The 14,611-nt window shown below is 44.2% G+C and overlaps 1 protein-coding gene across 1 annotated transcript in view; it reads right to left on the bottom strand.

The window, feature by feature from the left end:
• ELMOD3 (ELMO domain containing 3) overlaps positions 1-13,045 on the bottom strand; it is a 34,480-nt gene extending 21,435 nt beyond the window's left edge. Inside the window, exons 1-4 of the mRNA XM_060787159.2 lie at positions 12,948-13,045; positions 10,576-10,656; positions 2,629-2,698; positions 1,236-1,301 (exon numbers count right to left, since the gene is read on the bottom strand). Of these exons, the coding sequence (XP_060643142.2) occupies positions 1,236-1,301; positions 2,629-2,698; positions 10,576-10,656; positions 12,948-12,962 (232 nt within the window). The 5' untranslated portion in view covers positions 12,963-13,045. The remainder of the gene's footprint in view (positions 1-1,235; positions 1,302-2,628; positions 2,699-10,575; positions 10,657-12,947) is intronic.
• Between the last annotated feature and the right edge of the window lie 1,566 nt (positions 13,046-14,611).

Genomic DNA, 14,611 nt, shown 5'->3' with positions numbered 1-14,611 from the left:
GCTACCCCTCTATTCTGTTTTGGTTAGACCACATCTGGAATATTGTGTCCAGTTCTGGGCACCACAATTCAAGAGAGATATTGACAAGCTGGAATGTGTCCAGAGGACAGCGACTAAAATGATAAAAGGTCTGGAGAACAAGCCCTATGAGGAGCGGCTTAAGGAGCTGGGCATGTTTAGCCTGAAGAAGAGAAGGCTGAGAGGGGATATGATAGCCATGTATAAATATGTGAGAGGAAGCCACAGGGAGGAGGGAGCAAGCTTGTTTTCTGCTTCCCTGGAGACTAGGACGCGGAACAATGGCTTCAAACTACAAGAGAGGAGATTCCATCTGAACATGAGGAAGAACTTCCTGACTGTGAGAGCCGTTCAGCAGTGGAACTCTCTGCCCCGGAGTATGGTGGAGGCTCCTTCTTTGGAGGCTTTTAAGCAGAGGCTGGATGGCCATCTGTCAGGGGTGATTTGAATGCAATATTCCTGCTTCTTGGCAGGGGGTTGGACTGGATGGCCCATGAGGTCTCTTCCAACTCTTTGATTCTATGATTCTATGATTCTATGAATCTAAAGTTGACCAAAAACCAATTTGTAACTTTTTTGGTACTAATGTTGGAGAGTGGTCCCTGGTGAAGTCCTGGTCAAAAAAAAAAAGGTTGGGAACCACTGAGACTGATGGACACATGTGTCTGTTGGACACATGTGTGCATACAGATTCACACACCCCTAGTACAAATATGACCACACTACACAAAATGTCTGCCTCTTTATGTTCCATGACCAGTTTCGTTACGTTCTCGCCATGGTGCTAAACAACATTCTCAAAAAAGCCATCTTGTCTTCAGTGTCATCAGTTGGGAGTCCCTCCCCCCAACACCAACTGCTGCTCTGGGACCAGAGTAAAGAGAGGGGTCCAAGAAGATATTGTATTTATTTTATTTATTTATTGTATTGTATATTACTTGGAAGCCACTCTGAGTCCCTTTCGGGGTGAGAAGGGCAGCATATAAATATCATAAATAAATAAATAAATAAAAATTGAAGTTGTTCAAAAGGAAAATGAAAGCATTAACAACGTGCACAAGCTTTAATATTAGCACGCGCAGAACTCGTTACATCAACAACATTTACACTGAAATCCTTCAGAAATGTTTCTGTGGTGCCGTTTCTTGATTATCGTCCATACTAATAAATTTCAATGCTTGATAATAGCTCTCTATCATGATGGAAGATTATCATACCTCCAGGAAGGACATTTGCCACAGAATCCCACTCTTCCCTGGCTTGCAGGACCTCCGCACTAACATCTAAGAGGAAAGAGAAAGGGAATGAATGGAAATGAAATACAACAGAGGTAAAATTATAATCCAGGCATGGGCCAACTTCGGCCCTCCCTCCAGGTGTTTTGGACTTCAACTCCGACAATTCTTACCAGCCGGTAGGATGATAGGAATTTTGGGAGTTATTTATTTATTATTTATTTAAAACATTTATATTCTAGCCTTCTCACCCCACAGGGGACTCAGGGCAGAGCACAACATAGATACAGCAAACATTCAATGCCGGGACGTAAAACCATAAATATATACAAACATTAAAATCACTTGTATTCACATTAAAAGTTGTTTAAAACCATCTCAGGAAACCATTTTGCTTCACTGCACTGCCCCAAAGGCTTGTTTTGAAGTCCAAAACACCTGGAGGGAGGGCCGAAGTTGACCCATGCCTGTATATAAGATTTAATATTGCCGAAATTAGTTCTAATTTTTAAAAAAATTCTCTTACACACATAAAACAGCTCCCTGCTCTTATTGTGGACTTAGAGTAAAGTGTGGAATACAAACTCTCCTAAACCAGAGATTTAGGCAACATGCGTGCTCTCTCCCAACGTATTTGAGAACCACAAACACAATGAGGCAGCGTGACTCCCCAATTGAACATAACGACCATGCTGCAAGTCCCAAGATGAGAAAAAGGGGTGGACCGATATCATAAATAGTTTCCCTTATCCAAAATCCTTTTCAATTGAATGCTCCCAGAAGGTGGGGTGGGGAAACTGTTGCTCAGCCTCTTGGCCATTGATCTTCAGCATTCTATAGGTCTCAATACTGTCCTCTATACTTTTAAACATCCATATGAAGCCACTAGAAATCATCCAGGGTTTTAGTGTTAGGTATCACCACGATGCTGAACCTACCCAAATCTCTCTCTTTCCCTTTACCAAAGAAGCTGTGGAAATACAGAATCATCATCTAGATGCGGTAAAAGGTTGCATGTGGGTGAATAAACTAAAAGTTGCTTTCAACTTTGTCCAATGAGAGAGCTGTTTCACATTGGGTAGCTGCTTCTATTCATATAGTTGTAGTAAAGAGAGAGATCAGAAGCAAGCTCAGCTCTACTGACTCAGCTGAGAAGCCAGCTCAGTTTGGCTCCTTCTTTCGTTCAACTGCCATCTGTCATTATTCTGATAAGGATCATTAGGAGAATGACAGCAATCTTCTCAGTGGGCTCAAAGGGATATGACTTAGTCACTGATAGCAGTGATGGCTACAGCTCTTCAGCATCCTATCTCAACAGAAAGAAAAAAACACAACAGGATTTAAGGTGTTGCATTCCGTTAACCTGGTACGCTACCTGTTTCTCTGCATCCATTAGGTGTTGCCGACAATGATTGCAGGAGTCCATTCTGCTTCAAAGCAGAGATCTAAAAGAGGGAGATACTGTCAGAGTACAAGAAAAGGCATATACCTATTGGCACCCCCTCCGCAGGGTTTCATCAAGGCTAACGTGTTTTGAATGGCTCCAAAATGAGATTGGAACTGATTTGCAAATGCAGAGTAACTGACATAGGGAAATGGAACGACTAGACAATGAGTCCGGACGATAGGAGATACGATAAATTTATATTTTATTGATTTGTTTTGTTTTTATTATATGTTATGTTTTTAATCGTATTTATGACACTGTAAGCATTGCATTTTGCCCTGTTGACCGCCTTGAGTTGCCTACGGGCTGAGAAAGGCGGCATACAAATACAGTAAATAAATAAATAAATTAGAGAAAGGGCTGCCACAAACTTCAATTTAAAGAATTTCTTGTCAAGGTCCATATCCCCTTGGATGCAGTCTCTCATGCCGGTGCAAGAGGAGTCAGGGTCAAATAAAGCACTCACTCTGTTTCTGCTACCCTCTTCACTTTGTCTCCAATTTCTTCTTCTTTTATATCACTTAGTACAGGTAAAGGTTTCCCCTGACAGCAATTCTAGTAGTGACCGACTCTGAGGGGTGGTGTTCATCTCCATTTCCTATATGACCTATAAAGCCCTATGCCAGTGATTCTCAACCTTCCTATTGCCACGACTCCTTAATAGAGTTCCTCCTGTTGTGGTGACCCCCCAACCATAAAGTCATTTTCATTACTACTTCATAACTGTCATTTTGCTACTGATATCAATTGTAATGTAAATATCTGATGTATTTTCATTTACTGGACCAAATTTGGCACAAATGCTCAATACGACCAAGTTTTAATAGTTGTGGGGTTTGGGGGGGGGGTTGATTTTGTCATTGGGGAGTTGTAGTAACTGGGATTTATAGTTCACCTACAATCAATGAGCCTTCTGAACTCCAGCTATGATGGAATTGAGCCAAACTTGGCACACAGAACTCCCATGACCAACAGAAAACACTTTGGTGGGACCTTGAGTTTGGGAGTTGTAGTTCACCTACATCCAGGTAGACCACTGTGAACTTAAACAATAATGGATCTAAACCAAACTTGGCATGGATACTCAATATGCCCAAATGTGAACAGTGGTAGAGTTTGGGGAAGATAGACATTGACACTTGTGAGTTGTAGTTACTGGGATTTCTAGTTCACCTACAATCAAAGAGCATTCTGAACCCCACCAGTGACAGAACTGGGCCAAACTTCCCACACAGAAACCCCATGACCAACAGAAAATACCCTGTTTTCTGATGGTCTTTGGCGACCCCTCTGACACCCCCTCGCGACCCCTCCAGGGGTCCTGACCCCCAGGTTGAGAAACACTGCCCTATGCGGTTCTGGCCCAGCTTACTTGTCCGAACATATTTCCCCCTACATCCCACCTCGAAACTTACAATCCTCCAGGGAGGCCCTGCTCTCAATTCCACCTTTGTTGCAAATGCGCTTGGTGGGGACAAGGGACAGGGCCTTCTCGGCGGTGGGCCCCCGTCTGTGGAACTCACTCCCCAGCGAAATTAGGTCAATGGCTTCCCTCCTTTCCTTCAGGAAAAAGTTGAAGATGTGGCTATGGGACCAGGCATTCGAATATTAGGCTGACAATAGAAATGACGATAATGCTAGGGAAAAAGGACTATGGACAGGCTTCTGATTAAGTTGATCGTAGAATGCGGACTTGACATGCCAACTAATTCAATTTGTACTATCTTAAATGGTTTTTAATCTAATTTTAATGTTTTAACTTATTATGTAACTGTTGCTTATTTGTTATTTATGTGGGGCATTGAATTGTTGCTGGCTGTAAGCTGCCCTGAGTCCCCCTTCTCCCAGATCTCAAACTTGGCAGATGCAATCCCATCACGGTCCATCCCATCTCATTCACCATCATGGTCTTTTCCTGCTTGGTGGGTGGTTGTGGCCATCTACAAATGGCATTGCATCTGCCAAGTTTGAGAACTGGGGGTACTCTTTAATCATATTTTGGCGACTAAAGGTGCAGTTTACTCCATTCCTACTGGTTCAGTGGTTGCAATGGTACATGGTTTGTCTACAAGGTATAAGGCTCTAATATATTTACGATTCAATAACTGTAATGCATTCAGCAACTGCAATTTCTTATCTCGGCACAGTTCATAGAGCAGTTGTTCTTTGGCAGCTGACATGCCTTCGTTGTTGATTGAGATTATTGTCATGGTTGGTCTTGAAAAGGACCGTTGGTTGTTTTGCTTCCTTGTTTGCATGCTGCAAGTCGTCTCTGGTTGCTTCTGGATCGAGAGAATCGGCCGTCTACGAAGACGTTGCCCAGGGGACGCCCGGATGTCTTGCAATCCTGCGAGGAGGCTTCTCTCATGTCCCCATGAGAATCCCACTGGAGCATTGCAACACACCCAAATACCTGGGAGTCACTTTGGACCGTGCTCTGACCTACAAGAAGCACTGCCTGAACATCAAACAAAAAGTGGGCGCTAGAAACAACATCATACGAAAGCTAACTGGCACAACCTGGGGATCACAACCAGACACAGTGAAGACATCTGCCCTTGCGCTATGCTACTCTGCTGCTGAGTATGCATGCCCAGTGTGGAACACATCTCACCACACTAAAACAGTAGATGTGGCTCTTAATGAGACATGCCGCATTATCACAGGGTGTCTGTGCCCCACACCACTGGAGAAATTACACTGCTTAGCCGGTATTGCACCACCTGACATCCGCCGGGAAGTAACAGCCAATAGTGAAAGGACCAAGGCAGAGACATCTCCAGCTCATCCCCTGTTTGGGTATCAGCCAGCACGTCAACGACTTAAATCAAGACATAGTTTTCTTAGATCTACAGAGACACTCGCTGGAACACCCCAGCAAGCGAGAGTCCAAAAGTGGCAGGCCCAAACCCAGCACCTCAATTCATGGGTGATACCAGATGAGAGACTCCCCTCTGGGCACTCAGAAGACTGGGTGACTTGGAAGGCGCTGAACAGACTGTGCTCTGGCACCACGAGATGCAGAGCCAATCTTAAGAAATGGGGCTACGGGGTGGAATCCTCGGCATGTGAGTGCGGAGAAGAGCAAACCACTGACCACCTGCTGCAATGCACCCTGAGCCCTACCACATGCACAATGGAGGACCTTCTTGCGGCAACCCCAGAGGCACTCCAAGTGGCCAGATACTGGTCAAAAGACATTTAACCAAATACCAAATTTGCAAAATCTGTGTGTGTTTTTTTTTCCTTTTCCTTTTTAATCTGTGTGTTTGTTTTGCTCTGTTAGAATTGTGATACAATGGTTGCTGATGACACGATAAATAAATAAGCAACTGCAATGGGCCACCCCTGAAGAGGACTCAAAAGCACCAGCTTGCACAGAACACAGTAGCCAGAACTGTAACTAGTGCATCCAGGTGGAATCATATTGCACCAATTCACTGGCTGCCAACACATTTCCAAGTCTAAGCCAAAGCACTGGTTATTACCTTTAAAACCCTAAGTAGCTTGGGACTAAAACATATGAAACAGTGCCTCTTCCAGGATAAGCCTGCCTGACTTTAAGACTATAAGCAGAGGCTCTGTCACAACAAGGAAGTGAGCCTTCTCTGTCATGGCAGCTTTATTGTGGAACTCCCTCCCCACTTACATTTATTATTTCCACTGCAAGGTCAAAACTACTTGCTTGCCCAGGCGTTTAAACTTTCGTCCAGAAAAGCAGGGCATGTTAACTCCCCCAAGATGCGTATCGTGTTGCAGAATCCACTCAGCACTGCAAAGGCAGGCATTTTACCTCAACTCTAGAATAGTTCCATTGATTTCAGTGAGCCCTTAAGGCAACTTGGCCATAGCAAGCCTGAGTGACTTCCACTTATTCCTCTAAATATTTCCTATTATCTTTCAGTTTACAAAAATAAATTATTTCTAATCTCTTGCTTCTACCTCCGTCTCAGTGGGTGAGGACAAGGGAGAGCGCCTTTTTGGTGATGCCCCCTCAGCTCTAGAACTCTCTACCTAGGGATCTCAGACTGGCACCCACCCTGTACATCTTCTGCAAGAACCTAAAAACATAGATGTTCCACTGTGCTTTTGACTAGGCAGTTCTAAAGAATTGGCCAATCATAGAATCATAGAATCAAAGAGTTGGAAGGGACCTCATGGGCCATCCAGTCCAAACCCCTGCCAAGAAGCAGGAATATGGCATTTAAATCACCCCTGACAAATGGCCATCCAGCCTCTGCTTAAAAGCTTCCAAGGAAGGAGCCTCCACCACACTCCGGGGCAGAGAGTTCCACTGCTGAACGGCTCTCACAGTCAGGAAGTTCTTCCTCATGTTCAGATGGAATCTCTTCTCCTGTAGTTTGAAGCCATTGTTCCGCGTCCTAGTCTCCAAGGAAGCAGAAAACAAGCTTGCTCCCTCCTCTCTGTGGCTTCCTCTCACATATTTATACATGGCTATCATATCTCCTCTCAGCCTTCTCTTCTTCAGGCTAAACATGCCCAGCTCCTTAAGCCACTCCTCATAGGGCTTGTTCTCCAGACCCTTGATCATTTTAGTCGCCCTCCTCTGGGCACATTCCAGCTTGTCAATATCTCTCTTGAATTGTGGTGCCCAGAATTGGACACAATATTCGAGGTGTGGTCTAACCAAAGCAGAATAGAGGGGTAGCATTACTTCCTTAGATCTAGACACTATGCTCCTATTGATGCAGGTCAAAATCCCATTGGCTTTTTTTGCCGCCACATCACATTGTTGGCTCATGTTTAACTTGTTGTCCACGAGGACTCCAAGATCTTTTTCACACGTACTGCTCTCGAGCCAGGGATTGTCCCCCATTCTGTATCTTTGCATTTCATTTTTTCTGCCAAAGTGGAGTATCTTGCATTTGTCACTGTTGAACTTCATTTTGTTTGTTTTGGCCCATCTCTCTAATCTGTCAAGATCGTTTTGAATTCTGCTCCTGTCCTCTGGACTATTGGCTATCCCTCCCAATTTGGTGTCGTCTGCAAACTTGATGATCATGCCTTCTAGCCCTTCATCTAAGTCATTAATAAAGATGTTGAACAGGACCGGGCCCAGGACGGAACCCTGCGGCACTCCACTTGTCACTTCTTTCCAAGATGAAGAGGAAGCATTAGTGAGCACTCTCTGTGTTCGTCCCCTTAACCAATTACAGATCCACCTCACCATAGTTTTGCCTAGCCCACATTGGACTAGTTTCCTTGTCAGAAGGTCATGGGGGACCTTGTCGAAGGCCTTACTGAAATCCAGGTACGCTACATCCACGGCATTCCCCGCATCTACCCAGCTTGTAGCTCTATCGAAGAAAGAGATCAGATTAGTCTGGCATGACTTGTTTTTGATAAATCCATGTTGACTATTAGCGATGACTGCATTTGTTTCTAAGTGTTTGCAGACCGCTTCCTTAACAATCTTTTCCAGAATCTTGCCTGGTATCGACGTGAGGCTGACCGGACGGTAGTTGTTTGGATCGTCCTTTTTTCCCTTCTTGAAGATTGGGACCACATTGGCCCTCCTCCAATCTGCTGGAACTTCTCCCGTTCTCCAAGAACTCTCAAAGATGGTTGCCAATGGTTCCGAAATGACTTCCGCTAGTTCCTTCAATACTCTGGGGTGTAGTTGATCTGGCCCTGGGGACTTGAACTCATTAAGAGCGGCCAGGTATTCCTGGACGACTTCTTTCCCAATTTGGGGTTGGATGTTCTCCAATCCCTCATCCACTTCATCTTGCTGAGGTTGAAGACTCTCTTTTTGTGAGAAGACCGAGGCAAAGAAGGCATTAAGTAGTTCTGCCTTTTCCCTGTCCCCTGTCAGCATTGCCCCATCTTCTCCTCGAAGAGGTCCTATCGCCTCCTTGTTTTTCCTTTTTCTACTGACATAAGAATAGAAGCCCTTTTTATTGTTTTTAATGTCCCAGGCAAGTCTGAGCTCGTTTTTTGCTTTAGCCTTGCGGACCTTTTCCCTACAGGTGTTGGCTATTTGTTTGAATGTTACCTAAGTTTCCGGCACTTTAGCATGTGCTAATGTGCCGGACATTTTAACGCCCAAGAACATTATTCTGACATTTTAATGCCCAAGAACATTATTCTCCCAGCCCTGCCTTTTGATTTTGCACTTTCCCATGCTGTAGCTCTATCTAGGAATTTTGCACAAACTCACGAGCTCTCTGAACTCTGTACTATATTGCTCAGCATTGCAAAGTTTTTACTGTTATGTTTTATTGTGATATGTTTTTATTTTGTTTTGTTTTATGGTTTTAACTCTGTGTTCTTTGGGCTTGTCCCTTTGTAAACTGCCCCGAGTCCCCTTGGGGAGATGGAGGCGGGGTATAAAAATAAAGTTATTATTATTATTATAGAGAATTGTGAATTTTAAAAAACAAACAGAAAATGTCCAAACCATTACTTTACAGGGTTGCTGTGAGTTCTCTTGGCTGTATGGCCATGTTGCAGAAAGCCATACAGCCTGGAAAACTCACAGGAACCCAGTGATTCCAGCCATAAACGCCTTCGACAGCACATATTTACTTTACATACATACATTTATATCTATCTATATCTATCTATCTATCTATCTCTATCTATCTATATAAGTTACATTTTTGGCAAACACAAAAAGCTGGTAACTACATAAAGCACGTCCCACCTCAGTATTTGGGTACCACAAACATCCCAGTGGATATGGAGCATTTATGTTTCCTCAAATACATTGGAAAGCATGGCAGCGAGGAAATACATCAGATTAGGCCCTCAAAACTTTTCATTTATCTGCCTGGATGAGTGTCAAAACAGTTTGCCTTTACTGTTTCAATTCTGTTATCCTATATTTCCGCTGCATAGCCCATTAGGATTTTTGTAGTCCTCATAGGTTTCATAACACAAAGTGCAGTGCAAAATCATTCCTAATTATTAATTACTGTATATAATCGAGTATAAACCTAGTTTTTCAGCCCCCTTTTTAGGTTGAAAAAGCTCCCCTCAGTTTATACTCGAGTCAAGATTATTATTTTACTCTGTTATTAGTATTATTTTATTACCTTTATTATTTTACTCTATTTATTATTATTATTATTATTGCATTTATTATTTTTCTCTATTTCTTATTGTTTATATTACATTTATATAATAATATAAATAAATAAATAAATAATCTATTTATTATTATTATTCTTACATATATTATTTTACTCTCTTCATTATTATGGGAAGAATAAGTGAGCACATTTACATGGAAGGTGAGAACCAAGGTTTAATCAGAGTTGGACAGTCTTATCTTAAAATTATCTTAAAAATACAGTTTTATGTAAATATCCAAAAGCATTTAACCTACTGAAGCTTCAATTAATGTAATTTTATTGGTATCTATTTTTATTTTGCATTTCCCACCCTCGGCTTATACTCGAGTCAATACATTTTCCCAGTTTATTGTGGCAAAATTAGATGTCTCAGCTTATATTCGGGTTTGCTTATACTCGAGTATATACAGTATTAATGCTGTAGGAAGAGAGTTATGGATACTGATTTAAGAACTCAGCAAACTACTTTGTATTGTCGAAGGCTTTCATGGCTGGAATCACTGGGTTGTTGTAGGTTTTTCGGGCTATATGGTCATGATCTAGAAGCATTCTCTCCTGACCTTAAGCCTGCATCTATGGCAAGCATCCTCAGAGGTTGTGGGGTCTTTAAGTTTACAATATAATGGCTCTTTTTTCCCTTTAAGATCATGGTTTGCAGTACTCTTTTATCCACATCAAAGGTTTGGTTTGATTTATGTATCTTTTCTTCCCATTTTTGATGACGGTTTGTGTATTTTAACTGTTGCAAGTTACCTTTGATAGTAACCAGAATACTTACATGGACAGATTTGTAACCTGGATACGTAACATTCTGATCTTCATGTTGGCAGTAGTTGTCTGTGCTACATCGGTTCATCCCCTAATGGAAACAATAAAATCAGAGTCACTGGGGAGCACATTAGTCTCAAAGTCTCCTATGTACGAAGGAAGAGAGAACATGTTGGAAGTTGTAGTCATAGTTGCTTTTGTCAATTAGCACCCAAAATAGAAGCCATTGCAGAAACTCCATAGAAATTCTGCAATGCTAAAATTCACTGTTTGATCATACCAGTTTAGTGGCCATGCCCCATTAATTCCCCTAACCAATAAGGCCGCCCATCAATGGACATGACTACACCCCCTTGATCCCCCAATCAATAAAGCCCGCACACCAATAGCTTATCACTAGCATGGCTTCACTCCCTTGATCCCCCTAATCAATAAGTCCCGCCCACCAATACCTCATCATGGACATGACTCTGCCCTCTTAAGCCCCCTAATCAATGGGGCTTGCCCACCAATACCTCATCCTAGGCATGGCTCCGCCCCCTTGATCCCATTAATTAATGCCCACCAGTACCTCATCACTGACATGACTCTGCCCCCTTGACCCCCCCCCCACCTTACCTGTACGTCCCACCCACCAATACCTCATCGCTGGCATAACCCCGCCCCATTGATGCCCCCTAATAAGGCTTGCCCATCAATACCTCATCATTGACATGACTCCTCCCCCTTGATCCCCAATCCAATAAGTCCCGCCCACCAATACCTCATCACTGGCATGGCTCTGCCCCCTTGATACCCCTAATCAATAAGTCCCGCCCACCAATACCTCATTATTAACATGACTCTTCCCCCTTGGTCCCCAATCCAGTAAGTCCTACCCACCAATACGTCATCATTGGCATGACTCCATCCCCTTGATCACCCTAATAAGATCCACCCACCAACAGAGGCGGCCCTAGGTAATTTTCAATGGTAAGCAAACAGTATTTTGCCCCCCCCCCCCCCCAATCACTGATATATATTTTCTGTTGGTCATGGGAGTTCTGTGTGCCATATTTGGTTCAATTCCATCACTGGTGGAGTTCAGAATGCTCTTTGATTGTAGGTGAACTATACATCCCAGTAACTACAACTCGCATATGTCAAGGTCTATTTTCCTCCAAGAGCGCCCCTGGGCAAAATCAACTATACTGCAAATGCATACTTTGCGTAATGGGTCAAGCCTCCCCTGCCCACCAATACCCCATCCTGGACATTGCTCCGCCCCCTTGATCCCTGCAATCAATAAGCCCCATCCACCAATGCCTCATCATTAGCATGACTCCTCCCCCTTGATCCTCCTATCCAATAAGCCCCACTCACCAATACCTCATCATTGACATGACTCCTCCCCTTGATCCCCCTATTCAATAAGCCCTGCCCACCAATGCTTCATCATTGACATGACTCCTCCCCCTTGATCCCCCTAACCAATAAGCCCCACCCACCAATACCTCATCATTGGCATGACTCCTCCCCCTTGATCCCTCTAACCAATAAGCCCCACCCACCAATACCTCATCATTGACATGACTCCTCCCCCTTGATCCCTCTAACCAATAAGCCCCACCCACCAATACCTCATCATTAGCATGACCCCTCCCCCTTGATCCCTCTAACCAATAAGCCCCACCCACCAATACCTCATCGTTGACATGGCTCCTCCCCTTGATCCCTCTAACCAATAAGCCCCACCCACCAAAACCTCATCATTGACATGACTCCTCCCCCTTGATCCCTCTAACCAATAAGCCCCACCCACCAATACCTCATCATTAGCATGACTCCTCCCCTTTGATATCCCTAACCAACAAGCCCCACCCACCAAAACCTCATCATTGGCATGGCTCCTCCCCCTTGGCCTCAATCCAATAAGACCCACCCACCAATACCTCATCATTAGCATGACTCCTCCCCCTTGATCCCTCTAACCAATAAGCCCCACCCACCAATACCTCATCATTGGCATGGCTCCTCCCCTTTGATATCCCTAACCAATAAGCCCCACCCACCAATACCTCATCTTTGGTATGGCTCCTCCCCCTTGATCCCGCTAACCAAAAAGGCCCGCCCACCAATACCTCATCGCTCCGCCCCCTTGATCGCCAAGCCAACAAGGCCCGCCCACCAATGCTTCAATTCAACATCGCTATAGCCCCGCCCCCTGGAGGCCCCTAACCGATGAGGCCCCGCCCCCAATGGCCCAATTCCTCAGTTTAGCCCCGCCCTCTGGTTCTCTCAGGAATAGGTCCAGCCCAATGCGATATCGAGGCCAAGACCCCCTTCCTCGCTCCTTCCCTCCCTCCCTCCCCTGGGGAATGGGGCGCCCCCGCCGGAAGGTACCCAAGGAGGCGTCATCGCGGGCAGCTCGGCTCCTTCGCCCCTCCGCCGCTCCAGCCCCGGCTCCGTCGCTCACCCACCCACTCGCGCTGCGGCGCATGCGCGGCGCTTGGCATGCCGGGAGTGGTAGTCCCAGCCTCGCAGCATGGGCGCATGCGCGTCACTGGTTCCCTTCCCTCGCTCTCTGCAACAGGGAAAGGCACAATCAAAGCACTCCCGACAGATGGCCATCCATCCTGTGCTTACACGACTCCAAAGGAGGATAAGAAGCTACAATATTGACCGGGCATGGGAAAAATCCACATTATTTGCTTTGAACTGGATTATATTATTATATTTATATTATAACTGTATATTTTATGTTACATGTAATATTACTGATAATATATAATGGTACTAGCCGTCCCCTGCCACGCGTTGCTGTGGCCTACATATTGGTTCTGTGTGGAAGGTTTGGCCCAATTCAATCGTTGGTGGGGTTCACAATGCTCTGTGATTGTAGGTGAACTGTAAATCCCAGCAACTACAACTCCCAAATGTCAAGATTCTATTTCCCTCAAACTCTAACAGTGTTCACATTTAGGCATATTGAGTATTCGTGTAGAGTTTAATCCAGATCCATTATTGCTTGAGTCCACAGTGCTCTCTGGATGTACGTGAACTACAACTCCCAAACTCAAGGTCAATGCCCACCAAAACCCTTCCAGTATTTTCTGTTTGTCATGGGAGTTCTGTGTACCAAGTTTGGTTCAATTCCATCGTTGATGGAGTTCAGAATGCTCTTTGATTGTAGGTGAACTATAAATTCCAGCAACTACAACTCGCAAATGAAAAAAATCATAATTTTTTGAGTGATGGTCACTCCTTGTGTTGTGAGACCTTTTGTTGCCAAATTTGGTGTGATTTCATTCATTGGTTCTTTTGTTTTTAAGGTACTCATTATGCACAGACCATTTTTATATATATAGATAGTACAATATACTATACTGTTATATATGGCTGGGAGTCAGATGCATTCCATAACTACTGACAGAGAGGTCATGAGTTCGAAGCCAGCCCAGGTCGGAGTGAGCTTCCCACCAATTTGTGTAGCTTGCTGTCGACCTTTGCAGCCCGAAAGACAGTTGCATCTGTCAAGTAGGAAATTTAGGTACCACTTATGCGGAGAGGCTTATTTATTTATTTATTTATTTATTTATTGACAACATTTATATGCCGCCCTTCTCACCCCGAAGGGGACTCAGAGCGGCTTACAAGGTATATATTACATAAAATATATTATATGATTAGCATAGTACTATATCAGCATTAAACATTGCTATATTGCATGCACCATACCACTATATCATAGAATCATAGAATCAAAGAGTTGGAAGAGACCTCATGGGCCATCCAGTCCAACCCTCTACCAAGAAGCAGGAATATTGCATTCAAATCACCCCTGACAGATGGCCATCCAGCCTCTGTTTAAAAGCTTCCAAAGAAGGAGCCTCCACCACACTCCGGGGCAGAGAGTTCCACTGCTGAACGGCTCTCACAGTCAGGAAGTTCTTCCTCATGTTCAGATGGAATCTCCTCTCTTGTAGTTTGAAGCCATTGTTCCGCGTCCTAGTCTCCAAGGAAGCAGAAAACAAGCTTGCTCCCTCCTCCCTGTGGCTTCCTCTCAC

This window comes from Anolis sagrei, chromosome 7, assembly GCF_037176765.1.
Source record: "Anolis sagrei isolate rAnoSag1 chromosome 7, rAnoSag1.mat, whole genome shotgun sequence".
Taxonomy (NCBI): Eukaryota; Metazoa; Chordata; class Lepidosauria; order Squamata; family Dactyloidae; genus Anolis; species Anolis sagrei.
Note: the sequence above shows the minus strand (reverse complement) of the source record. Positions and strands in the feature narration are given on the sequence as shown.